The sequence below is a fragment of the Hippopotamus amphibius genome, chromosome 9, assembly GCF_030028045.1.
Source record: "Hippopotamus amphibius kiboko isolate mHipAmp2 chromosome 9, mHipAmp2.hap2, whole genome shotgun sequence".
NCBI lineage: Eukaryota > Metazoa > Chordata > Mammalia > Artiodactyla > Hippopotamidae > Hippopotamus > Hippopotamus amphibius.
This window is the reverse complement of record NC_080194.1, coordinates 89,012,328-89,038,788: the sequence shown is the minus strand read 5'-3', so window position 1 is coordinate 89,038,788 and position 26,461 is coordinate 89,012,328. Positions and strand designations below refer to the sequence as shown.

Genomic DNA, 26,461 nt, shown 5'->3' with positions numbered 1-26,461 from the left:
GTTGCAGGTGTGGCTTTGCATCTGGCTCGGTGAGGATCCTTGGACTGTTTCCTTAACCTCACGGTCCTGCCCTGACTTGATGTGAGTAGGAGGAAAACGTGTCCAGAGTCAAACTTTGAGCTTTGCAGAGAAGGACGTCTCATAGTGCAACTAGGAACCATAGAGCATAATTCGGGGGGTGGCTCTTTGGTTCTGAAATCACCATGTGTGTCCTGAGAATTGTCCTATGTCCTCTCTCCATCTCTTCTCTGGCCCTGCCTTTCTCAGTCTGTAGCATGTTTTAGAATTAATTTTTATTGGCGTGTAGTTGCTTTACAATGTTGTGTTAGTTTCTGCTGCACAGCAAAGTGAATCAGCTACACATATACATATATCCTCTCTTTTTCGGATTTCCTTCCCACTTAGGTCACCACAGTGCATTGAGTAGAGTTCCCTGTGCTACACAGTGAGTTCTCATTAGTTATCTATTTTACATATGGTAGTGTGTATACGTCAATCCCAATCTCCCAATTCATCTCACTCTCTCCTTCCCCCGCTGGTAACCACAGTTTGTTTTCTACATCTGTGACTATATTTCTGCTTTGCAAATAAGTTCGTCTGTACCATTTTTCTGGATTCCACACATAAGTAATATTAGATGATATTTGTCTTTCTCTGTCTGACTTACTTCACTCTGTATGACAATCTCTAGGTCCATCCATGTTGCTACAAATGGCATTATTTCGTTCGTTCTTATGGCTGAGTAATATTCCATTGTATATGTGTACCACACTTTCTTTATCCATTCCTCTGTTGATGGACATTTAGGTTGCTTCCATGTCCTGGCTATTGTAAAATCAAAACTACAATGAGGTATCACCTCACACTGGTCAGAATGGCCATCATCAAAAAATCTACAAACAATAAATGCTGGAGAGGGTGTGGAGAAAAGGGAACCCTCCTACACTGTTGGTGGCAATGTAAATTGGTACAGTCACTATGGAGAACAGTATGGAAGTTCCTTAAAAAACTAAAAATAGAGCTCCCATATGATCCAGCAGTCCCACTCCTGGGCATATATCTGGAGAAAACAATAATCTGAAAGGATGTAGCATTTTAAAATCTTACACTCTCTCCTCCTCTTCTGACTGTGTGTCCTATTCATCCACTCATTAATTGGACAAACATGAACTAGGTGCCTAGAAAACATTGTGCTGGACATCAAGGAATTGCAAAGTGGGGATTTAGAGATAAATACGGCTCAGCTCTGGCCTTTAAGGGGTTTGAAATCTAGTGAGAGGAGAAACACAACTAAACAACAAACTGAAATAGGCCCATTTACAAGTGTCTTAGATCAGAGAGACAAACCACGGGCCTCGGAGCCCTGGGGAGGATGAATTCCACTTAAAAGAGGTGCTGAAGGGGTAAGGAGAAGGTGGCATTTGATGCACTTCTTTGCAGGTGAGTGAGCATCCAGAGTAGAGGAGGGAATGGCGCCTTCCCGGGGGGAGGTACGTGGTCACAGAGCGTGCTGGTTGGTCAGGAAAGCACCTGACGGGCTCAGGGAAAGGGGGGTGGTGCCAGGTGAAAGGAGGGTGGCCTTGAAAGATGAGGCCCCTGTTGGCCTCTTACTCTCTCTCTTTCTTCTCCTCTCTCTCCTGTTCCCTTTGACTTTCACTGAGTAGCTTTCTTTTTTCTGCCTGCCTCATCCTCACTTCTTTTCATCTCTCTGCTTGTCTACCTTTCTTTCTCCCCAGACTCTCTTTCTTTCTCTTTCGGCAGGTAATAGATTGCCCGCCAGCTGGCTGTTCTGCAAGCTGGGCCCTCAGCCCCGGCAGCAGCCGTGCCAGGGTCCCCAGCACCCATCCTGCAGGCCAGGCCAGGGGAGGGGGTCGGCGGGGGGATGTGCAGTTTTCCGCTATGCGCCTCCGTCCTTCGGTGACAGTCCAGACAATTTATACACCCTGTTGGCTGAGACCGTATGTTGTCATAACCTGGGTTATTTCCTCATTTAATACCATCCATAAACTCCAGTAAAACTGTCCTGGAGCCCGGTCGTCCAAGGGAAGAGAGGCACTGGGTTTGGAAGGGTGGGAGAGGGGACCAGGATGGGGACAGGGGTGGGCGGGAGGTAAGGGGGCAGCGGGGGAAGATGGGAGGACTCAAGGCCAACGCCCACGCCCCCACCTGATGAGCGCCTTGTTTCCTTTCCTGCTCCCCGCGTTCTGCACCCCCGCTGGCTGCAGTGTGTCAGATCCTCCCCAAGGGGGTGGTCGCTGTCCTGGGACCATCCTCCAGCCCGGCCTCCAGCTCCATCATCAGCAACATCTGTGGGGAGAAGGAGGTGAGTGCTGGGCCGGGTTGGGGGACACTCTGTGGGCCGGCAGCCTGCGCCCCGAGCCCAAAGAGGCCATGGATTCTCAGGGGCTGGAAGAACGAATCAAGGTCCAGCGGCTGTCACTAGTAACACCAGTGCGAAAAGAAGAAGTGGGCCTTTGTTGGCACGTGCTTTTTTCAGGTGGCTTGGATGGAGGAGACTCAGAGGAAACGTTTCATAAGAAGATTTTCAAGCGGAGATCCTCCGAGGCTTGGGGTCCTGTGGTGGGATGAGGGGGGTGGGGTGTCTCTTGGTGGCAGTGAGTAGGGAAAGAGGCTGGGGAGGGAGGTGGTTCAGGGGAGGCTGAGAGGGCACAAGTCCGAGCTCCACAGGAGCAGCTCCGGGGTATCTGTTTAGTTATTGGGATTCTGGGCAGAATGCCTTTGGGGCCAGGCCTTGCTACATTTGAGTGCTGAAATAAAGTTTGAAAACCTCCGTTTTACAAGTTCTCTAGAAAATAGATGTTCTCCAAAGTGTGTACTTCTCCAAAGGGTTGGGTCCTTTCCCTCTAGTTCTTGTTCCCTGGGAGATAAAGATGGTCGGGGATGAGTTTCTGAGTAATAGCCTGCTTCCCTATTCCCACAACTCTCTCCCTCCTTTTCCCGCAGAGAAAACAAACTGGAAACCTCAGAGATTCTATTGCTGGAATCTTTCCTGTTCTTCTTGGAATCAATCAGTCCTTCCCCTTCAGAGATATTCCTGGGAGACAGTGGCAACGTGACCCTGTAGCCTCCCAAGGGCCTTCTAGGCAGGTCTTTTGGGAACTGATGGAGCTTGACCGTCAGGAGCTGGGGAGGGGGCCGGGCAGAGGGACAGGGGATGGAAGGGCCCATCTTGCACCTGTCCGAGGAGCCTGGAGGCTCAGCCTTCCCGAAGCTTTAGCCTTGGGAGATGCAGTTCTTGTAAGAGGATGGGGCACCTCCTTCGCGAGCTGCCCTCGCAGAGGCAGTCGAGCAGCAGACAGGCCCTCTGGAAGCCACTCCCTTGATGTCCCCATTTCTCTTTTGATCAGAGGGCTTGGTGAGTCCCTGAGGCTTTGGGAAGAATCGTGATCTTCCCTGTTTTATGAATCCACTCTAAGAACTGTTTTCAGCACATTAGAAGGCCCTGTGGTCCTAGCCCCAGTCCTGCAATGGGTCTTACTTACCACGGCCCTGTCGGCAGAACCCCTGAGCTTCAGGTCATGGGCAGGGTCTGTATTGACAACTCCGCATCCTTACTCCGCGATGTCCTGAAAGTTGACTCCTGAGCCAACCCAAAAAAAGAGCTTCTGTCCCACGGCCGTCCCTTCCAGCATCTCACAGGCCTCGGGCCCTGCAAGTTCCACATGAGGTTTAATTTAAACCTTTCTTGCCGGGCTCCAAGTAACAGCTCAACTATGTGGCAGGGTGTTATTTCCCGGCCGCTGTGATCTTCACCAAGTGACATTGCCAAGACTTCAGCTGCCCACTTCCTCTTTTCTGCCCTTTCCTTTCTCTCCCCTCTCCCTTCTCCCCAGCACACATCCATCACTGTCCCCTATAGTCATCCCCCCAGTCCCCACTCCAGAATGGCCTGCTCTTGGTGTTCAGTGGCTATTTTATCTCAGGGAACACATCCCTTAACCCTGCTTAGCATTTCAGGCCGGAGGTGGAGCCCCTGATTTGTACCCATCTTCCTATCCTGCCGCCCTGGACCCTGTGCCGTTTGAGCAGCCAGACAGGCTGCGTTGCCCAGGGAACAGCCAGACGGTTATCCCTCCTTTGTCTGGTCATGTTCCTTCCAGAGCAACCTTTCCTCTCCATTCAGATTATGCATTTCTTTCAATATTTTATGAGGCTGAACTGCCTCACACGGACTCCCTTCAGCTCCAGGGAGAAGAAATGGAGTTCTCACCGAGGAGTTCATTCCTTTAAATGCTGCTAACATGTCTGCCACCCCTGTGGCTGGCCGCTTTCTGCCTCGCCGCCCTCCCCTCCGTGCCACTCACCTCTCCTTGCTCCACACCCCTCCATGATGACTTCCGGGCATGCATTTGTAACTGCAGATCAATTGCAGATTGATCTCTGTCCTAGAGAGAGACTCAGCAGGACTGGCCTGGCCGTGCCTGCCTGGGCCCATCAAAGCAGCTGGCTGCTTTCCCGGCAGACTTCAAGATGCTGGGCTGTGCTGAAACTTCTCACCAGCTCTCCTTCCTAGGGAGGCCCCTCAGCCCTCACCCCCTGCACATACAGCCCCAAGAGCTTTTCCAGAAGTTCCTAGATTTGGAGAGAAAGGGGGAAGGAAACGAGAGAAAGCATTGCCTGAACATTTGCTACGTGTTAGTTGCTGAGCTAGTTCTCCTTCACACGCAAGGTCTCATTTTATCCTCCCAAAGCTCAAGAAGCACCGGTTATTATCCTCATGTTAATGAAGCTTAGACAGGTTCATCAGTTTGCCCCAAATCACACAGCAGAACCTGGATGCAAACCCAGGACTGTAGACTGTAAAGCCCATTTTCCTGAGTCTTCGCTTTCCTGAGCCTTTTGCCTGCTCCGTCTCTGGGATCTGTGGATCCAAGGAAATCTCTAAGGGTACTTTCTATGGGGGAACCTGGTAGGCTAGATGGCCATGCAGGGAGGGCCTTGGGCAGAGATGCTCAAGTGTGTAAGCCAGCCAGCCTGGCCACCCTTCCCCTGCCCAGCCCTGGCCTCCATCTTGCCACTCTGTGATCTTTTTTCCTTTCAAAGTGCATTTGTTATTCATTTTAGACAGATTGCAAGCATTGCAAAATATCAGTGGGAAGAAAGACCCCTTATGACACACCCTCGGTCAACGTCATTCTTTAGTGTCATTACTCACTAGTCTCGCGCCCCAATTCTATGCTTTTCAGTCTGCTGGACAATGTTGGTTGCCCTCTCTCTATGGTTAAAAGGTGAATCCTAGTTGAATTCAGGAATTTTCTCTCTAGTTTCTGCTAAATCTTTACCCTCCCCTCGTCCCAGTCTCAGAGGAGCTCTGGTCTCTGGCTGACTTCTTCCAAAAGTTTAAAAGCATAAGGTAGCAGAATCCTGCAGAGATGTTGTCAATGTCATCCCAGACTCTGGGCCAGCCCAGGCAGAAAAAAGTTCTGCAATCATGTCTGAATAGCCTATTCTAGGAACCAACCAGCTCACCGTCAGGAAGTTCTTCTTGCTATATACCCTCAATCTTACTTTCACATCAGTCCAAACCCATGCTCACAATAATCTGGCCCTCACATTGGGTACCCTAAATGAGGATGAGGGTTGAGGTTTCAGTCTCATCTCTGATAGAGGCACAAGCAGCCTTTAGCGCTTCTGGCTCTGGGTACCAGGGTGACAGAATAAAATCAAGGTGGATGGCAGCTTATTACGTTTTAACTTTCCTATTACCTACTCAATAGCTTAAGCCGCCAGTAAAGCAGCCATCACAGCCTGTTAATATCTCTTTCTGGGAGAAGAGAGGCAGAAGGCAGAGGCAGTGCCTCCCGGAAATGTCAGTAATAGACGCAAAGGGAAGCTGACACTGTCCTAATGAAGCCAAAGCAGGTATTTATTTACCTGGCTCCATTCGGAGGCTCTCTAGATGCTTTCCCAGCCTGTAGTGTTTCCCCCTCTTCACGTAAGTCTATGGAGGAACCCATCCCAGGCTTTTACCCAGGAGTTTTGTTGGGAGCTGGTTTATTTATCTGTTGGCTAGGCTGGGCTGAGGGGACCTCTCCCTTAGTCCCCAGGGCAGTGTTTTTCTCTTTTTGCCATCTCTGCTGATTCATTAACTACAAATGAAATAATATAAGGATTATGCCTTAGAGCCATTTGTCTCACTGCCCAGCAGTGGGCAACCCCTCTGAGAAAAAAGACCTATTGTTTTGCCTTCTCAGGGCCACAGACCCCAGCTCCAAAGTCCACAGTGCCTTTACCCAGGTCTCCGGGGGAAGGTTTTCCCATCCTGGGTCTCAAGCACTGTCCGGGATGTCATGTCATCTTCCTTCTGTTGAATGGGTGCCTTGAGTTCTGCAAGTTTCATCTCTTGCCAGGCAAAGGTCTTTTACAAAAGAAGCCACCCTCTGCACCTTTGTCTCACTCGTCCCTCTTTTCTTTCTTTCTCGCTGATTCCGGATCTTCCCTGCTGCCCACTTTTGCTCCTCTGCCCAGGTCCCTCATTTCAAAGTGGCCCCAGAGGAGTTTATCAAGTTCCAGTTCCAGAGATTCACAACCCTGAACCTCCACCCCAGTAACACCGATATCAGCGTGGCTGTAGCTGGGATCCTGAACTTCTTCAACTGCACCACCGCCTGCCTCATCTGTGCCAAAGCAGAATGTAAGTTTCCCCAGGCTGGTTCCAGCCCAGACAGTCAGGTCGTGTTGATTTCAGCCTGATTGATTTGCCTCTGGCTGGAGATGAGCCAGGAAGGGGAGGGCTCCTCCCAGTCATAGGGATGACAACCAGAGGGTTCAGGCATTCCCATGTGTCCTTGGCTGTTCGTCCGCATGTGTATGTGAACACGAGAGAGCAGTCCGGGAGAACCCTTTGCCAGAACTCCCTGGGCATGAGCAGAACAGAGAGGAGCTTGGTTACAGGGAGACTGGCCAACCGCCAAGACTTTTTGCATCTGCGAACGCAATTCCCACATTTTCAGCCTCATTGTTAGGGAGCTACAAAGAGAGAGAGAGAGAGGGAAAATATAAAATTGGATGCATTTGTACTTGGTGGGTTGAAGAGCTTCTTTCCTTTGAGAGCCCGTTTTGCTGATGGAACAAGGTCCAAGGTCAATTCCTGATAAAGCATTTTAGAAATGCATTTTCTCTGACACTCAATTTACGACATAAATTTAATGTTTATGAGATTTAGCTAATTTAAGCCAGCACATTCCAGCAAATGGTGCATCTGTGTGCTCCCGGTGACAGCTGTGCACCCACACACAGACAGGTGCTGGCTACTGGCTACCACTGGGTTCCGGAGACCAAGATGCAGGCATCTGTGTCCTGTGTGGCTTACCTGTGCAGGTCTTGCCCTGCGGGTCTGGGTGGGCTGCACTAGCAGAGGTTTGCCATCTCCATCAGGCTTCTCTCTATGGTTTCTCAGAACTGCTCTGCTCAGTAAGTCCTTCCTCCACCCTGGAATCCCTACAGCATCTGAAAACATAAGCTCCCTCCCTGCCAAGGGTCAGAACCATCTTCTTTATGGGACCTTTGCACCTTATTGCCTCCACCTGTACATTTTTCATTCATTCAACACAAAATGATTATTAGGTCTGTGCTACCCAAGAAACGAAGTAGCTCAGTCCCCACTATGCATGCTTTTTATATACCTTATTTAATTATTATGACAACCCAGTGTGTTTGTAAATGTTGGAATTCCCCATTTTAAAGTTTAATACAGTTTAAAGTCCAGTCTCAGTCTCTCTAGGCACATGTCAAGTGCTCAATAGCCACATGTGGACAGTACAGATATAGAACATTTCTGTCTTCACAGAAAGTTCTATTAGACAGCATTGCTTTAGATGATAAGTGTTTTGTGGACAAAGCATTTTGTGGCCAAAAAAGGAGAAATGTTTAGATAATACTTCATTCTATCTCTCCCTCGTGCAGATTTTCAGCACACATTAGCATGGACACTCCGAGTTGTCCTGTGGCAAAAACAACTATTTACCTCAGCATCTTCCAAATACGTTTGCTCATATGCCCCCAAAAGGATGCTGATCTTAAAGCCCCGGATGCTAGCTTTTGATGGAACACAGTTGGGATACGTTGCACTCCACCAGGTGGCCCTCCTCGTGTGGCATCCTCGCAGGATTGAAATTTCTGCCACAAGCCCACTCAGGCAGGACTGAGCTGGCACCCCCCCCCCCCAATGCACCCAGTGAGAATGTTGAGAGGCAGAGGACAGGCTGTGAGTATGCCCAGGCAAAGATTGTCCTGCTGTCTTCATCTGTGCTGGGTACAGTGTCGCGCCAACCTGACAGGAAGTTCTTTCTTGTGTCTAGCCACAGTCCCTCTTGCTTTGGGGCGGAGCCTTGTATCCTCTGCTTCAGTTCTTTCAGGGCTTTGGGAAGTAAGTTGCTCAGATGTTTGTTAAGCACCTGCTGTGTGCTGAGTACTATGCTGCATACTGTTGCCTCCTAGCCCGGGGCTCTTTCCATTGGAATTGACATTCTCTGACATTCAAACAGTTCCTTGCAGATTGCAAAGCACTTTCACTTATGTTTTCCCACTTTACCTCCCACTTTCCCAGTCATTCTGAGCTGAGCAAAGAGTCTTGGAACTGCTAAGTGACTTGACTTAAGGTCACGCAGCTGGTACATGACAAAACCAAGACTCTTAACTCCAGTCCTATGACTCTGAGCTGGGGCTTCCTCCTCTGCAGCCCCTCTCACCCTCCTGGGCTACACCAGCAGCCTCAGAGCAGTGGCTCAGGGTGGGCTCTGCCCAGCAGGCAGTGTCCTTTGAAGGGCAGAGATCTCTCTGGAACAGTGTATCCCCTTGCTCTGGGGTGCAGGATGGCTGAGCACAGACAAGGTCTTGGAGAGGATGAGCCTGCCCAAGTGCTGGAGAGGCCGGTCCACAGCCCAGGCAGGACTCATCAACCACATAGTGCTGCCTCTGCTCCGAGAACTCATCTACGGAGGTTGCTGAGTGACTCTGGCCCCGCCTACGAGGGGGGGGGCGGGGTGGAATGGAAGGGAAGAAGGTGGGGCAGAGCAGGAGAAGTTCAAGGGCAAAAAGGATTAAAAATCTAATCAGAGAGAAGAAAGATTGCGGCAAAGTAGAAGGATGTGGAATGCATCCCTCTCCACAGATGCATCAGGAATACATCAAAAGACACAATAATTCCCACAGAGAACCATCTGAACACCAGCAGATGACCTTGGACACCAGAAAGGACTGCAAAGATCCCGATATAACTGGTATTTGTTTGACTCAACACTCTGCCATTAGTCTGGGGCTTGGACAGTCTTCTTTAAACCCCTTTATTGCCGGGACAAGCAACCTCTGAAGTCTGGACTACTCCATCAGAAGTCAAGTAGGAGGCTCTGGGGAGGGAGCACTGAATCCAGGATGCTAGACTACTAGGGAGTCCTCAGACACAGGGAAGATTAACTGCAGAGAATTGTCACAGAGCCCTGTATCAGAGTCTAAGACCCAGCTTCATCCAACTGTCTACAACTGCCAGTACTGGACACCTCACACCAAACTACAAACAAGACAGGAACACAAACCCCCCCATCAACACACAGACTACCTAAAGCCATAATAACCTCACAGATACCCTAAAACACACCACCTGACATGGCCCTGTTCATCAGAAAGAAAAGACACAGAGCCACACACCAGAAAGCAGACACCAGACCCTCCCACCAGGAAGCCTACTTAAAACACAGGACAAACCGCACCACAGGGGGAAGAGGGCAGAAACAAGAGGAATTACTACTAGGCAGCATAGAGAAAGGAGACAGCAAATCCTATAAATTAGACAAAATGAGAAAAGAAAGAAACATCATGCAGGCAAAGGAGCAGGAAAAAACCCACAAGGCCAAATAAATGAAGAGGAAATAGGAAAATAGCCTGAAAAAGAATTCAGAGTAATGATAGTAAAGATGATCCAAAATCTCAACAACAAAATAGAGAAAATACAAGAAACAGTTAATAAGGACTCAGAAGAACTAAAGAGCAAACAAACAGTAAGGGACAACAAAATAACCAAAATTAAAAATACTCTAGATGGTATAAACAGCAGAATAACGGAGACAGAAGAACGAATAAGTGAGTTGGACGATAGAATGGGGGAAATAACTGCCACAGAGCAGGAAAGAGAAAAAAGAATAAAAGAATGGAAGACAGTCTCAGAGACCTTGGTGACAACATTAAGTGCACCAACATTCGAATCATAGGCATCCCAGAAGAAGAAGAAAAAAAGAAAGGATCTGAGAAAATATTTGAAGAGGTTATAATGGAAAACTTCCCCAACATGGGAAAGAAAATAATTAACCAAGTCCAAGAAGCACAGAGAGTCCCTTACAGAATAAACCCAAGGAGAAATACACCAAGGCACATATTAATCAAACTAACAAAAATTAAACACGAAGAAAAAATATTAAAAGCTGCAAGAGAAAGGCAACAAATAACATATAAGTGAAAACCCATAAGGACAACAGCTGATCTTTCTGCAGAAACTCTGCAGGCCAGAAGGGAATGGCAGGATATACTGAAAGTCCTGAAAGAGAAAAACCTACAGCCAAGAATACTCTACCCAGCAAGAATCTCATTCGGATTCAACGGAGAAATCAAAAGCTTTCCAGACAAGCAAAAGTTAAGAGAATTCAGCACCACCAAACCAGCCTTACAACAAGTGCTTAAGGAACTTTTCTAAGTAGGAAACACAAGGGAAGGAAAAAACCTACAAAAACAAACTCAAAACAATTAAGAAAATGATAATGGGAACACACATGTCAGTAATCACCTTAAATGTAAATGGATTAAATGCCCGAACCAAAACACACAGACTGGCTGAATGGATACAAAAACAAGACCCTTCTATATGTTGCCTACAAGAAACCCACTTCAGACCTAGGGACACATATAGACTAAAGTAAGGGGATGGAAAAAGATATTCCATGCAAATGGAAGTCGAAAGAAAGCTGGATAGTAATACTCATATCAGACAAAGTAGACTTTAAAGTAAAGACTATTACAAGACACAAGGAAGGACACTGCATAATGATCAAGGGAATCCATCCAAGAAGAACATATAACAATTGTCAATATGTATGCACGCAACATAGGAGCACCTCAATACATAAGGCAAATGCTAACAGCCATAAAAAGGGACATCGACAGTAACACAATAATAGTAGGAGACTTGAACACCCCACTTATATCAATGGACAGATCATCCAAACAGAAAATAAATAAGGACACACAAGCTTTAAATGACACATTAGACCATCTCGACTTCATTGATATTTATAGGACATTCCATCCAAAAATACACTTTCTTCTCAAGTGCACACGAAACATTTTTCCAGGGTAGATCACATCTTGAGTCACAAATCAAGCCTTGGTAAATTCAAGAAAACTGAAGTCATATCAAGCGTCTTCTCCTACCACAACGTCATGCGACTAGATATCAATTACAGGAAAAAAACTGTAAAAACTGCAACCAGATTGAGGCTAAACAATATGCTATTTAACAACCAAGAAATCACTGAAGAAATCAAAGAGGTAATCAAAAATTACCTAGAAACAAATGACAATGAAAACACAACAACCCAAAACCTATGGGACGCAGCAAAAGCAGTTCTAAGTGGGAAGTTTATAGCAATACAGTCCTACCTCAAGAAACAAGAAAAATGTCAAGTAAACAATCTAACCTTACCACCTAAAACAATTAGAGAAAGAAGAACAAAAAACCCCAACGTGAGCAGAAGGAAAGAAATCATAAAGATCAGATCAGAAATAAATGAAAAAGAAATGAAGGAAACAATAGCAAAGATCAATGAAACTAAAAGCTGGTTCTTTGAGAAGATAAACAAAATTGATAAATCATTAGCCAGACTCATCAGGGAAAAAAGAAGATGCAAATCAACAAAATTAGAAATGAAAAAGGAGAAGTAACAACGGACACCACAGAAATACCAAAGATCATGAGAGACTACTACAAGCACCTATATGCCAATAAATTAGATAACCTAGAAGAAATGGATAAATTCTTAGAAAAGTACAATCGTCAAAGATTGAACCAGGAAGAAATAGAAAATATGAACAGACCAATCCCAAGTACGGAAATTGAGACTGTGATTAAAAATCTCCCAACAAATAAAAGCCCAGGGCCCAACGGCTTCACAGGCGAATTCTATCAAATGTGTAGAGAAGAGCTAACACCTATCCTTCTCAAACTCTTCCACAATATAACAGAAGGAGGAACACTCCCAAACTCATTCCATGAGGCCACCATCACCCTGATACCAAAACCAGGCAAAGACATCACAAAAAAAGAAAATTACAGGCCAATATCACTGATGAATAGAGATGCAAAAATCCTCAACAAAATACTAGCTAACAGAATCCAACAGCACATTAAAGAGATCATACTCCATGATCAAGTGGGGTTTATCCCTGGAATGCAAGGATTCTTCAATATATGCAAATCAACCAATGTGATATATCATATCAACAAATTGAAGGATAAAAACCGTATGATCATCTCAATAGATGCAGAAAAAGCTTTTGACAAAATTCAACATCCATTTATGATAAAAACGCTCCAGAAAATGGGCATAGAAGGAAATTTCCTCAACATAATAAAAGCCATATATGAGAAACCAAAAGTCAATATCATTCTAAATGGTGAAAAACTGAGAGCATTCCCTCTAAGAACAGGAACAAGACAAGGGTGTCCACTCTCACCATTATTATTCAACATAGTTTTGGAAGTTTTAGCCACCGCAATCAGATAAGAAAATGAAATAAAAGGAATCCAACTTGGAAAAGAAATAAAACTGTTACTCTTTGCAGATGACATGATATTATGTATAGAAAACCCTAAGACTCTACCAGTAAACTGCTAGCACTAATTGATGAATTTAGTAAAGCAGCAGGATACAAAATTAATGCACAGAAATCTCTTGCATTCCTATACACTAACAACGAAAAAGCAGAAAGAGAAATTAAGGAAACTCTCCCATTTACCATTGCAACAAAAAGAATAAAATGCATAGGCATAAACCTGCCTAGCGAGGCAAAAGACCTGTATGCAGAAAACTATAAGGCACTGATGAAAGAAATCAAAGACGATACAAACAGATGGAGGGACATACCATGTTCTTGGATTGGAAGAATCAACATTGTGAAAATGACTGTACTACCCAAAGCAATTTACAGATTCATTGCAATCCCTATCAAATTACCAATGGCACTAGAACAAGAAATCTTAAAATTTGTATGGAAACACAAAAGACTCTGAATAGTCAAAGCAATTTTGAGAAGGAAAGACAGAGTTGGTGGAATAGGCTTCCTGACTTCAGACTATATTACAAGGCCATAGTGATCAAGACAGTATGGTACTGGCACAAAAATAGAAAGGGAGATCAATGGAACAAAATAGAGAACCCAGAGGTAATCCTAAGCACATATGGGCACCTTATCTTTGACAAAGGAGGCAAGAATATACAATGGAAAAAAGACAGCCTCTTCAATAAGTGGTGCTGGGAAAATTGGATGGCAACATGGAAAAGAATGAAATTAGAACACTTCCTTACACCATACACAAAAATAAACTCAAAATGGATTAAAGACCTAAATGTATGGGCCTCCTAGGTGGCACAGTGGTTAAGAATCCACCTGCCAATGCAGGGGGACACAAGTTCGATCCCTGCTCCAGGAAGATCCCACATGCCGCGGAGCAACTAAGCCCGTGAGCCACAGCTATTGAGCCTACGCTTTAGAGCCCATGAGCCACAACTATTGAGCCCATGTGCTGCAACTACTGAAGCCCACACACCTAGAGCCTGTGCTTCACAACAAGAGAAGCCACGGCAATGAGGAGCCCACGCACCACAATGAAGAGTAGCCCCCACTCACCGCAACTAAAAGAAAGCCCGCGCACAGCAAAAAAAGACCCAACACAGCCAGTAAAATAAATGAATAAATAATTAAATTTATAAAAAAAAAATCAATGGACCATAGATGTGTGGAATTAAAAAAAAAAAAAAAAAAAAAAAAGACCTAAATGTAAGCCCAGACACTATAAAACTCCTAGAGGAAAACATAGGCAGAACACTCTATGACATATATCAAAGCAAGATCCTTTTTGACCCACCTCCTAGAATAATGGAAATAAAATCAAGAATAAACAAATGGGACCTCATGAAATTTAAAAGCTTTTGCACAGTGAAAGAAGCCATAAACAAGACAAGAAGACAACCCTCAGAATTGGAGAAAATACTTGCCAATGAAGTAAGTGACAAAGTATTAATCTCCAAAATATACAAGCAGCTCATGCAGCTTAATACCAAAAAAGCAAATAACCCAATCCACAAATGGGCGGAAGACCTAAATAGACATTTCTCCAAAGAAGACATACAGATGGCCAAAAAACACATGAAAAGATGCTCAACGTCACTACTCATTAGAGAAAGGCAAGTCAAAGCCACAATGAGGTATCATCTCACAGCGGTCAGAATGGCCCTCATCAAAAAATCTAGAAACAATAAATGTTGGAGAGGGTGTGGAGAAAAGGGAACTCTCCTGCACTGTTGGTGGGAAACTGTTTGGAGGTTCCTTAAAAAACTAAAAATAGAACTACCATATGATCCAGTAATCCCACTACTGGGCATATACCCAGAGAAAACCATAATCCAAAAAGAAACATGTACCATAATGTTCATTGCAGCACTATTTACAATAGCCAGGACATGGAAGCAACCTAAATGCCCATCAACAGATATATGGATAAAGAAGATGTGGCACGTAGATACAATGCAATATTACTCAGCCATAAAAAGAAATGAAATGGAGCTGTATGTAATGAGGTGGATAGACCTAGAGCCTGTCATACAGAGAGAAGTAAGCCAGAAAGAGAAAAACAAATACTGTATGCTAACTCATATATACTGAATCTAAAAAAAAAAAAAAATGGTACTGAAGAACCCAGTGACAGGGCAAGAATAAGGATGCAGATGCAGAGAATGGACTGGAGGACACAGGGTTAGGGGGGCGGGGGGCGAAGCGAAAGCTGGGACGAAGTGAGAGAGTTGCATAGACATATATACACTTCCAACCATAAAATAGATAGCTAGTGGGATGTTGCTGTATAACAAAGGGAGATCAACTCGATGATGGGTGATGCCTTAGAGGGCCAGGACAGGGAGTGTGGGGGGGAGTCGCAGGAGGGAGGGGATATGGGGATATGTGTATAAATACAGCTGATTCACTTTGGTGTACCTCAAAAACTGGTACAAGGGTGTAAAGCAATTATATTCCAATAAAGAGCTTAAGAAATCTCATCAAAGGATGAAGAAATGAGGGACAGAAGGGAGACACATACAGCTCAGAGCTTGGGAGGAGACGCTCTTCCATCTTCCTTATTAATGCAGGGCCGAGAGACACTGCAAGTCGAATTAGGAACAGGAATCAAATTCTATTTTCCTGCCATCAAAATTAAGCATAACGGAGATCATTCCCCGGGGAATCCTGCCACATACTCTCCTTCCTCCCAAAAGTAGATTTTAATAAGCAGGTTTTGAACCAAGTAGAGTTGTATTGTGGATTACGTTACCTTTCTTTAATGGGAAAAAAAAAATCAGAACATCTGCAAGTACCTAGTTCTAATGAGGCTGGGGGAGGAGAGGTGAGGAGCCCAGGCACCACTGTCCTGGTCATCCCACGGAGCCTGGGGGAGTTTGCTCTAAGGGGACTTCCTGGGAGAGTTGGGGTTCCCCACTAAGGCCCCTGAGCCCCCTTTGGTGAGATCACCCAGCCCTGCCATGAAGTTACCTTTTGAGACCCTCAGGCTGGACCCAGAGCCTCTGACTCTTTGTGGTCACAGGTATAATATGGTGTGTATTTTCTTGCTGTCATACATTGCCCAAATCTGTTTTTTCATGCTTGCTTTACTGTTTCTGAGTATTTTAATGTCCTTTTTTTGTGGCTACAAGTCCTGTGCCCCTACACCCTCTGCCACTTATGTATAGCCTGTGTGATCTAAGCAAAGTGACAAAAGTGAGAGACCATTTTTCCTGTTTTCTGGGAGGACTGAGGCCTTCCCAGGCAACTCAAGTGGTGAATCAGAGGCCAGAATTTGGAATCAGAAACCCGGGTTTGGTCCTTGGCCTGTTAGTTCTGTGATCTGTCCCTGCGTCTCTTCTGCTGCAGCGATTTGGTCTCTACCCAGGAATAATGATAATGCCTGCTTCCCGGGCACTTGTGGGGTTAAATCAACAGTAAGTGAAGAAGCTTAGGAGACACTGAAGGCAGTTCTCAAGGCAGGGATGCCTGCTGGGCCCCAGTAATTAATTAACAAACAAACATCCTGAAGTGGGGAGGCTGAGGGGAGCTCAGAGACCAGGTTCTCCCCACGCCTATCCTCGCCATCAGAGAAGGTGGCAGCCTCGATGGCCGAGTGAGGCAGCACGCAGTCCTCCTGGGACAGAAAAGCTCAGCCTGCCCCTCCATCCTCTCTCTGTCTCCTCTGGCCCCGTGGTCTGGCCCTTTCTGCCCTTTCTTGAGGCCAAGGCCAGGTGTGGGATGGGACAAAACCGAGAAGTGGGTGAAGTACCTACGTTGTTCAAGCATTTGAACTTGGTCCGTGCCCCTGCTCCTCCGGCGACAACTCGGACCCTCATCCCTCTCTCTGCATCAGAATCTGCTCCCTGGAAAAACAGGACATGAAAACTGCACACCTGAAACACGTGCTCCTGGCAGGGGGAGACGAATGGAGATGTACCAGGTTTAGGGCACCATGCATGGTGGTGAACTCACATCATCTCCCTAAATTCTCACCACAGTCCTCTGGTTGGTATTACGTCGGCTGCCTCCCGCAAGATTTTAAAGTGTTGCCCTTGCTGGGAATGTTAGCATTTTCCAGAATCAAAGCTTGCAGCCCAGGGAATCAGCCAATGGGAAGGGTGGGATACCCATTGAAATGATTGTTTATTCTTATTTTTTGATACAATGATCCTCTGTGTCCCTTGTAAACCCATCCCTTAAAGCATTTGTGTCCTTTTCCTGCGGCCTTTTTCAACCCCGGCTGTGCCTTTCTCGTGTCTCCATCCTTCTCCTGCCCTGCCCATCTCCTGCCTCCCAGTCCCAGAAGCCACCCTCCCTCCTTCTTCCTAGAACAGCCAGCCTGCTGGGTTTCACATTGATCCATCCCATTGCATCCTGAGCGAGACTAATAGGTTCCCCAGCTCCTGCTCAGCCTTGGACTTGGCAGGCGAACCCGCTGCTGGGCCAAGGGTCCCCACCAGAGCAGAGGGTCAGAGTGGAGGTGAAGGGGAAGCCGGGGAGAGAGCAGCTTTTAACCCCTTTTGTGGCCTCTGCCTTTGGCAAATCCTTTAGTTCCTTTAAACAGATAGAGGGGAGGATGACAGTTGGAAAATACCAAACAGCACTAAGAAACTCCTGACATTCTTAATGTAACTAAATCACTCTTCCTCTTCTGCAGATGCCTTCCACTGCCCAGAATAAAAAAAGATCCTTTTCTGATTCATAGAATTAAATAATTTCTGAGCTGAAAAGACATGGACATTTTTGTAGTTCAACTTTCCAACAACTGGTTTAATTCCCTCTCCAACCACCTTCAACTGGGGCTTCAGTCTTTCCTTGACTACCTCCAGCAACGGGGAACTCACTCCTTCATGAAGCAGTCCACCGCCTCTTTAGATAGCTCCATCAGAGCTTCTTCCTTATGTTGAGCTTAGTCTGTCCCCCTGTGACTTCCATCCATTCATTCATTTATTCTTTTTTTTTTTTTCCCCCACACGGCTCAGCATGCAGGATCTTAGTTCCCCAACCAGGGATCAAACCCGTGCCCCCTGCAATAGAAGTATGGAGTCTGAACCACTGGACCACCAGGGAAGTCCCCACCCATTCGTTATTTCTGGGGTTAGCCTTTGACTACAAGTCAAGAGCAAGTCTGTCTTGTGACAGCCCTTCTCCTCTTCCTCAGGCCAGGCACCCCCTTCCTTCAGCAGCTCCTCAAGTGACATGGTGTCAGTTCCCACCTGGCATTGCTGCTGCCCTGACCTGCTAGGATGTAGAGTCTCTCTTTTACCCCCACAGTCTCTGTTCAGTCCACCAGCAAGCACCATGCACCCTGCCTCACACTGGCGATGAGCTAAGGAGTTTGAAATAGGATCCATACCCAACACTGTGAAATAATTAGAGTACGTTATCTATTGTAATATATGCATATATGCATAAGCATATGCTATCAAATGTTTCCTATGGTTTATAACCAAGGGCTGTATTCTGTGAATTGGGTAATAAATCCTGTACGAGTTGGGAGAAGAGAGAAGTGGATGGGGGCTGGGGATCGGAGAGAGGGTTTGGGAGAGGAGATGGGGTGAAGGACAGTTAGGATGTGAGTTGGTAGGGGAGGGGGATGGATGGAAACCAGATTTGTGAGGCGCCTTCTAGGTGACAGACACAGTTCTGCTTACTTGACATCCTCTGACTCTCTCTGCAAGGTAGTCATTGCCCTTATCTCACAGATGAGGACACAGAGGGGCAGAGGGGCAGAGGGAATGGCCCCCACTAGCTAACCTAACGGTGCCGGAGCGGGGATTCAAGGCTGACCTGGTGCTCTTTTTGCTGCTTCAGGTGTGGTGCAACCTGGGAAAGGGAGTGACAGGTAGGACATCCTGGGGGAGGTTGCAGACCTCCCAGGGACTCGCTGCCCTTCTCCCCTCCCCTCCCCTGGGCCCGCCCTGCCTCCCAGCAAACAGTGTTAGATGAGAAGGGGGAGGGATACTGCTTCCTTGTTGAAAGGGCAGCAGAGCACCCCAAGGGGCAGCGGGAGTGGAGCATGTGGGCATCGATTGGAGCAAGGTCCCCAGTTTCCCTGACACCTAGGTGCTCTTTTTTCTGGGAGCTCCGTGCACCTGCCAGCTTTAAAGGGATGAAGGGTCCCTGGGCTCCTTGGCCAGGCTGCTGCATGCTGTGTGTAACTGTGCTGTCACACCCCAGGCTTCTGTCTCGTCCCATTGAATTTCATTGCCCATCTGAAGGATCCCAGGGGACATGGCCTCTCTGCCAGTCAGGCTCCAGAGATTCTCCCTGCTGCATTCCAGACCCTATGGGGGTTCACCCCCACCACCCCACCCTTACGCATACCTCCAGCTGCTCCCCTAGAGCAGCCCCAGCAGATCTTTCCTTGAGCCAGGGAGATGTCCAAGACTCCAGCAGCTCCAGCTCTGTGGCTTCCCTGACCTCCTTGTCCTTTGGATCAGGTGCTCAGACCTTTGTCCAAGTGGGATTTTCCTTTTCACATAATCTCTGAGAAGATGTGAATATTCTTTCCATTTTACATATGGGACACAATGCAGCTGCCCCAGAGAAAACCAGATTTTTAGGCCACCAAACAAAATAGGGGTATGATTTGGGTTTGTTTTTTTTTAAGTTTTATTAGAATATAGTTGATTTACAATGTGGTATTAGTTTCAGGTGTACAGCAAAGTGAATCAGTTATACACATACTTATATCCACTCTTTTTTAGATTCTTTTCCCATATAGGTCATTACAGAGTCCTGAGTAGAGTTCCTTGTGCTGTACAGCAGGTCCTTATTAGGTACCTATTTTATTTATAGTAGTGGGGATATGATTTGAACTTTGCTTTAGACTTAGCTACAGGTTCCTGGCCTCTAAGCTCCTGGAAGGCAGGGTCTATACCTGATCCATCTTCTCTGCCGGTGTCTTGTTGGGCACTTAGAACAGTGAGTGTTGGATGAACAGACATGTACCTTCCTCCCTCTTCCTTCTTCCTCACTGAGTTGCCGATCTTGATCTTTGAGTTCCTGTGGGGATGAGTAGCTACAAGAGAAGTAACATTGATTCCACCCATGCCAGTTCCCAGTGTGCTTGCACATAGGATCTCAGTGAGTTCTCACCTGTTATACCCATTTTACAGATGAAGAGTAGAGCCTTGAAGAGGTTAGATGGTTCTCAAGGTCACACAACCAGCGAGGGTTGACCCTGAGCTTGAATCCAGATCTTCTGCATCAGGGTTGACAGGAAGTGCCCCAGCAGCATCAGTGCCATTCTGGATGGAGGCTGGTGGTGAGGAGTTGTGAGGGGCACGGACAGCAGCAGGGGGTCTGTACAAGCCTCTGTTGAGGCTTGTTTGGGAAGGAGGGAAAGGCCAACCTGATGCTGGGTTTGGACAGCCCGCATTTCTGAAGCCTCTTTGTGAATAACAGGCCCTCCAGGGGCTCCCCCCTCCCTGCTACAGTCTCCAGCTCCTTGGACCACGTCCTCAGGACCCAGGATGGGAGTTAGGGGTTGGCCCCACCTTCCGGAGCTCTGGTCTCCATCATACCAGGCCTGTGGGCTCCACCCTGCTCCCTTTTCCTTGTTCGCACAGCACACCAAGGCTTTCCCCCCGAAGTCCAGAGATGCGTATCCCCGGGCCTCCCTGGGTTCTGTGCCTGCTCCTCCTGCTGCGTTTTGTCTTAAGAGGAAGTCTGTTCTCAGGGGAAGAGGTTTGGACAGAGATGAGGAAATGGGAATTCTGGTCCCAGCTCTGTTCCTGGGCACATCCTGTCACCTCTCTACAAAATGAGGGAGGTGGTACAGTGATCTTCAGATATCCCCCCATCTTACCTTTTGGTTCTCAAGGATCAGGAGGGAGTGTGACCTGCACAGGGAGGAGTCTTCGGGGTCATATTCATGACATCTCTGCATTGAATATTTCTTTAACCAGTGCAGACACCAGAGCACTGGGATCTTTGGTTAGAAAGCAACACTTCCCAGGCCATGGATAGTGTGCAGGGACTGTGTCTGGGGGAGTTACTCCTCTCCTGCCTCCCGTTTGCCTCTGTGCTGTGGGATTCAAATACTTTATAGGATCCTTGGGAGGACGTAAATGAGATGAGCCATTAAAATGTTTAGCCCATTACCTGTTACACAATAAGAATTCAATAAATGTTACTCTTGTCATTGATTGGCTTTTGAGAGCAAATACCTATAGGTCTCTTTCCATTGGAATTGAGACCGTTATCTCCCCAGGAGACCTCTACCCACCCACACATCCTCCTCCCGGCCTGCCTTTTAAGAGACAAAGCAGGATTATGACCCTTGTGTCTCGGTGACATCCTTCTAGAATCCCTCCGCCCAAATGCTAGACAGCAAATGGCGAGGGAGGGGGAGAGTCTGTCGCGCGCACTCCCAGTTTTCTGTTTTGTTCTGGGCCCACAGGAGATGGCCTGCTGGAGTGCAGTTCAAAACCTCTTCTTTTGTAATCATAATAATACCGGGTCTCAGTGCAGCCATGGTGCTCTGAGGAGTTCAAAGGGTTTTGCTAGACCTGTTTTCTGGGCCTTGTGACCGTGAAGGAGCTGCTCCCCAACCTCCACAAAGGAAATAGAGGCTGGATGTAACATTTATGAGGGCTCACCATGTGTAAGGTTCTGGCCTAAGCATTTGACATGTTACCTCATTTAATTTTCTCCACCGCCCTGGGCTCTGGCTGCTGGTATTACAGGCACACCTCATTTTACTGAGCTTCGCAGATACTGCGTTTTTCACAAATTGAAGGTTGTGGCGACTCTGCCTCGAGCAAATCTATCGGTGCCATTTTTCCAACAGCATTTGCTCACTTTGCGCCTCTGTCACATTTTGATAATTCTCGCCATATTCCAAACTTTTTCAGTATCATTATATTCACTATGTGATTGGTGATCTTTGATGTGGCTACTGCCAAAAGGTTACAACCCACTGAGGGCTCAGACGACGGTTAGCCTTTTTAAGCAAGAAAATATTTTTAAATTAAGGTACGTGCATTGCTTTTTTAGACGTAACATTATTGCACACGTAGTAGATTACAGTATAATGGAAACATAACTTTGATATGCACCGGGAAACCAAAACATTCATGTGACTCGCTTTATGGCGGTGGTGTGGAACCGAACCCACGATATCTCCGAGGTCTGCTTGTGTTCTCTTTTCTCAGATGAAGCAGCTCAGATCAAGAGACTCGGCCACGTGAGGTCACACAGTGAGCAAGCGGCCAGCTTAGGGAGAGACACCCAGGCCTGGTGGCCTCTGAATGCAGGCCTTGACTGCTGGGCAGCGCTGCCTCCAGGGCTGTGAGACGCAGTGGGGGTTCTCCCGTTCAGCTCAAGGGAGCCTCATCCTGTGCTTTCAGGAGTGTTCCCCAGGGAGTCAGGGGATGCCCTGGGGGCTGAGGAGCGTTCGTTTCATCTGAGATGGGCTAACCGAATCCCCCAGAGGTTAAGAAACTTGCTCAGGTTAGGGTGTGGCTGCTTCACCAGCAGGGGCGCACACCCACGACCCTGCCTCCTGCCGAGTCTCCTGTCTTCGCCTGTCCCGCTGTGTCTCCTGAGGCTGCACCGTGGACCCTCAGGGGCTTCGTCCTCTCTTCCCCTCCAGGCCTTTTAAACCTAGAGAAGCTGCTCCGGCAATTCCTTATCTCCAAGGACACACTCTCGGTCCGGATGCTGGATGACACCAGGGACCCCACCCCGCTCCTCAAGGAGATCCGGGACGACAAGACAGCCACCATCATCATCCATGCCAACGCCTCCATGTCCCACACCATCCTCCTGAAGGTGGGTGCCGGGCCGGGTGGGCGCGGGTGGGCGCTGAGCATCCCCCCACCCCTCCCTCTGAGCTGACACTCGGCTCCTTTCTTGCCTTGGGGGTCCTGCTCGGCCGAGGCTGAAGGAGCCGTGAGCGGGACCTCTGACCCTGTTTCAATAGATGGCTCGTGAGAGCTGCAAGGAGAAAGTGAGGTGAAGTCAATATCATAGAAACGTTTAACTCTCAGTGTAACAGGGCAGCCACCGGCTGAGACACTGGCCAAACCTACACCTGCCAGAGGCTCTGTGGTCCAGGGGTTCCTAGCAGGGGCTAGGGTGGTGGGGTGGGCCACTTGGGGGCTTGGGACAGAGGCTGTTTGCCAAAAGGAGTAGAAGCATCTCCATATTTTGACAACCAGGGCAGTCACACCCATGTGTATTACTGAATATTGGCCCTGTGTGTAATCCTTACATGTGTACTACAGTTTACCCAGTGCTGCAGTGTAATTTCTCAATGTAATCCTCTCCATGACCACGTGAGGTGGGCATGATATCTTCCCTCGGCAGATGAAGAAACAGACGTTGTAAGATGAGCAGCTTTGTCCAAGGCTCGGCCCTATGAGGAGCAGAGCGGAGCCGCCATCAGTTCTCTTAACAGAAAATCAGCCAGTTTCTTCTACCTCCCAGGACACAGAGGAGCAGGATGCCAGCCCCTGAATCAACATATATACATGGAAACTGAGAGAGAGAGAGAGAAGTCAATGCCTGGGGGTCCACAGTGGACAAACAGCTGCGAAACTGCGAACAGCTGGGTATCATTGGAATCACTGGCTCGGCTTCCTGGGCTGGTGTCTCGGCTGGGCAAGCAACCTCAGAAAGAGTGGGGCTCCGCCGTGGCTCCAGCAGCTTCCCCAGCCTCTCCAGGCACATTGGCCTCTTCTAATGCCATTTTAATTGCACATTTAAGTGCAACCTGCCATCCTGCACTGGGGGAGTGAGGTTCCTCATTAACCTCTGCTGAGCCACAAAGAGCCTGGCAGACATGCAATGATTCTCTCTTCCTCTCCCTCCCTCGCTGTCTCCTACCGTCCCCTTCCCAGCTAGTTTTGTCTCAGAATTAATAAGAGATTTGAATAAGTTCTCTGAGTTCTGAGGGCTGTCCCTTCAGCCTGCTGCTATAGTAATTTTCCACAGCTCCAAACCCACATCGGTCTGTGTGGGTATACCCAACTCGTAGACACACTCAAACACAGAATTTTTCTCTCTCTCCTGTCTTCTCTTATGTCTGGAGCTATGATCAATGAAGTCATCAAAGATGGAAAAGCCCCTCTCAGTTTCAGGGCATGAGAGATGCAGGCTGAGGAGCCCTCAGGATGATGGGGAGTAGGGAGTGAGATAGCTGTCCCTCAGTCCCCTCGCCAAGGGCACGTTTCCCCTGCAGTAGCTGGTTCCTGCCTGGACAGCCCTCAGGTGGAAGTCTTTTAGGGTCAGCCCTTGCCCAGGGATGTTTCTTCACTCCCAGCACATGTGGTTGTCCCCCCTCTTTTAATATGTCTATTTCATTGTTGAAATTTAGGAAAGTACAGAAAAGCACATAGGAAAAAATAAAAATCATTCGCAATTCCATCACCCGTATAAAACCACTATTAAATTTTGATGTCTAGCCTTTCTGCCTTTACCGACACATTTTTTCCTTTTCCAAAATTATCATCACACTGTGCACACACTCTTCTGGAATCTGGTTGTTTTTTTTTTTTTTCCACTTAATTATATGCCATGCATTTTTCTCATGTCATTACATATTTTTCTACAAATATTTTAACGGCTGCATCATTTCCTATCATATGGATGTACCATAATTTATTTAACCATCTCTTTATTGTTGGAGATACAGGTTGTTTTCAATCTCTGCTATAATAAATAATGCTGGGATGCACATCTTTGTGCATAAATCTTTATGCACATTCATGAATATTTTCTGAGCATAAATTTCTAGGAGTGGAATTACTGAGTTAAAGGTATGCATGCTTTTCAGGATTTTGATGTGATTTGCCAGATTGCCTTTTAGAAAAGCTGTAAGGATTTACACTCCCACCAGCAGCATATAGGTGTCTTAGAGCACCTTTACCAATGCTGGGTATTTTCATTAAAAACACTTTTAATTTTTTTCTCATGGTTGTGCATTTGAAGGAAATTCACTTGTAATGATCATTATTAGCAAATGGTTCTGCTAGGTGGCCGGTGGCAGGCTTTCCTCAGGCCAACCTATCAAACTCAGCCCTTGCGAACTTGGAATCAAACCCATCAATGACCAGTGAGGTTTCAGAAAACCTGATTCCCATTTGAATTCCTTGCCGCCCCAGCAGGCTGGCTCTGCATCTGCCCTGGACTCAGTCCGCATGCTTTGCTGGGGCTCCAGGCTCCTCTTTCACGGGGCTACAACCTGGCCTTGAGGGGCCTCCGGGAGGATGGCCTGGGTGTGGGAAGCCGTGTGATCAGAGGGCGCACGGAGCTTCTGGGAGTCTCGATGTGCAATCCTGAGCCTGGCCCAGAGCTCGGCAGCACTCCGCTGTCTCTTGATTTCAGGAAGGTTTTCAGAGTAATCCCCTACCTTATTGAGTGGCTGTTCCAGCAACGAACTCCATGTTTACCCAGAATTCAGGTCTTAAAAACCAAAGATCTCTTGTCTTTTATCTTTAGCATAGCAGATTTCACAAAGTGGGTTTTAACCATCTGATGGTGCCTCCTCCCAGCCCCTGCCCCCAGCCCCTCCCTATAACCATGGGCTCCCGTTGGCCTAGGCAGTGGGGAGAGGCAAGGGCATTGTTATATGGACATTGGGGGTGGGTAAAGGGATGGAGGTGAGCTTCCTCCTGGAAGTGCAAGAGGCAATGTCGCTTTGCTGGGGAAGGAGCCTCCCGTTGGGGCCTTGAGCTCCACCATGACCCCTAATCTTGCCCCAGGCACTTGTTTCCCATTGGAATGGCAGTGATATAATTACCTTGGCCTATCCTTCAAGGAGCCTGTGAGGGTTCCTGTAAAAATGCTCCCAAAGGTATTGCAGTTCCTTGGGGGAATACACACAATATAAGGGGAAAATGGACTCATCCCTGGCCTTGTTTTCCCCCCATGGACCTCAGTAGTCATGACAAAAACAGTTTCTTGGTGGCCCAGGGCTGCAGGCTACATGATGAAGATCTAAGCGACTGTCAGGAGGGATGAGGGCCTTGGGGAGAGCTGGGCTCATTATTTCCATGATCTCCTTGTCGGCTCCTATAGCACCTGTCTCACTCCAAGCCAGGCACGCCAACAGGGAAGTTTGCTTAGAACTATTTAGGATGGCTACAAAGATCAGACAAAAGGAGGCCCTTCTGAAGTAGCAGCTCTCAACCGTGGGCTGAGACTCGCTGATGCTCAGTGACCAAGGGCAGGTCACAAGCAACTTGTTCCTCACTACTAATAAAGGACCAAAGTTTGCAAATGACTCACCTGTTTCCAACATTACCGTAGTTTCAAGAATATGCTTATGAGTCTCACTCACTCTCATCCTGACAGGGGTGGAGTTAATTTGGGAATTGCCTACAACCCACAGACTCTCTCCTGTCTATGCCTCGGCCCCTAAGAGAAGTGTGTCAGTAGTTCCATCCATATCATAGTCCTCCGGGGGGAGTATGAGGCTGCCTGGCTCATGGCATCTTTTCCATTTATGAGACATGCAATCTTCTGGACAAGTTACACAGCCTTTAGTGCTTCAGTTTCCTCAGCTGTCAAACGGGGGTGGTAGAGGAGTAATAGTGCCTACCTCATCAGGTTAACCCAAGTAAAATGCTTTCTAGTGCTTGGTGCAGACTAAATAGTGAGGAAGTGTTAG

At 47.3% G+C, this 26,461-nt stretch overlaps 1 protein-coding gene across 1 annotated transcript in view; it reads left to right on the top strand.

The window, feature by feature from the left end:
* Positions 1 to 26,461, top strand: part of GRIK4 (glutamate ionotropic receptor kainate type subunit 4) — a 309,408-nt gene that overhangs the window by 138,505 nt on the left and 144,442 nt on the right. Inside the window, exons 3-5 of the mRNA XM_057748949.1 lie at positions 2,226 to 2,323; positions 6,490 to 6,655; positions 22,442 to 22,620. Of these exons, the coding sequence (XP_057604932.1) occupies positions 2,226 to 2,323; positions 6,490 to 6,655; positions 22,442 to 22,620 (443 nt within the window). The remainder of the gene's footprint in view (positions 1 to 2,225; positions 2,324 to 6,489; positions 6,656 to 22,441; positions 22,621 to 26,461) is intronic.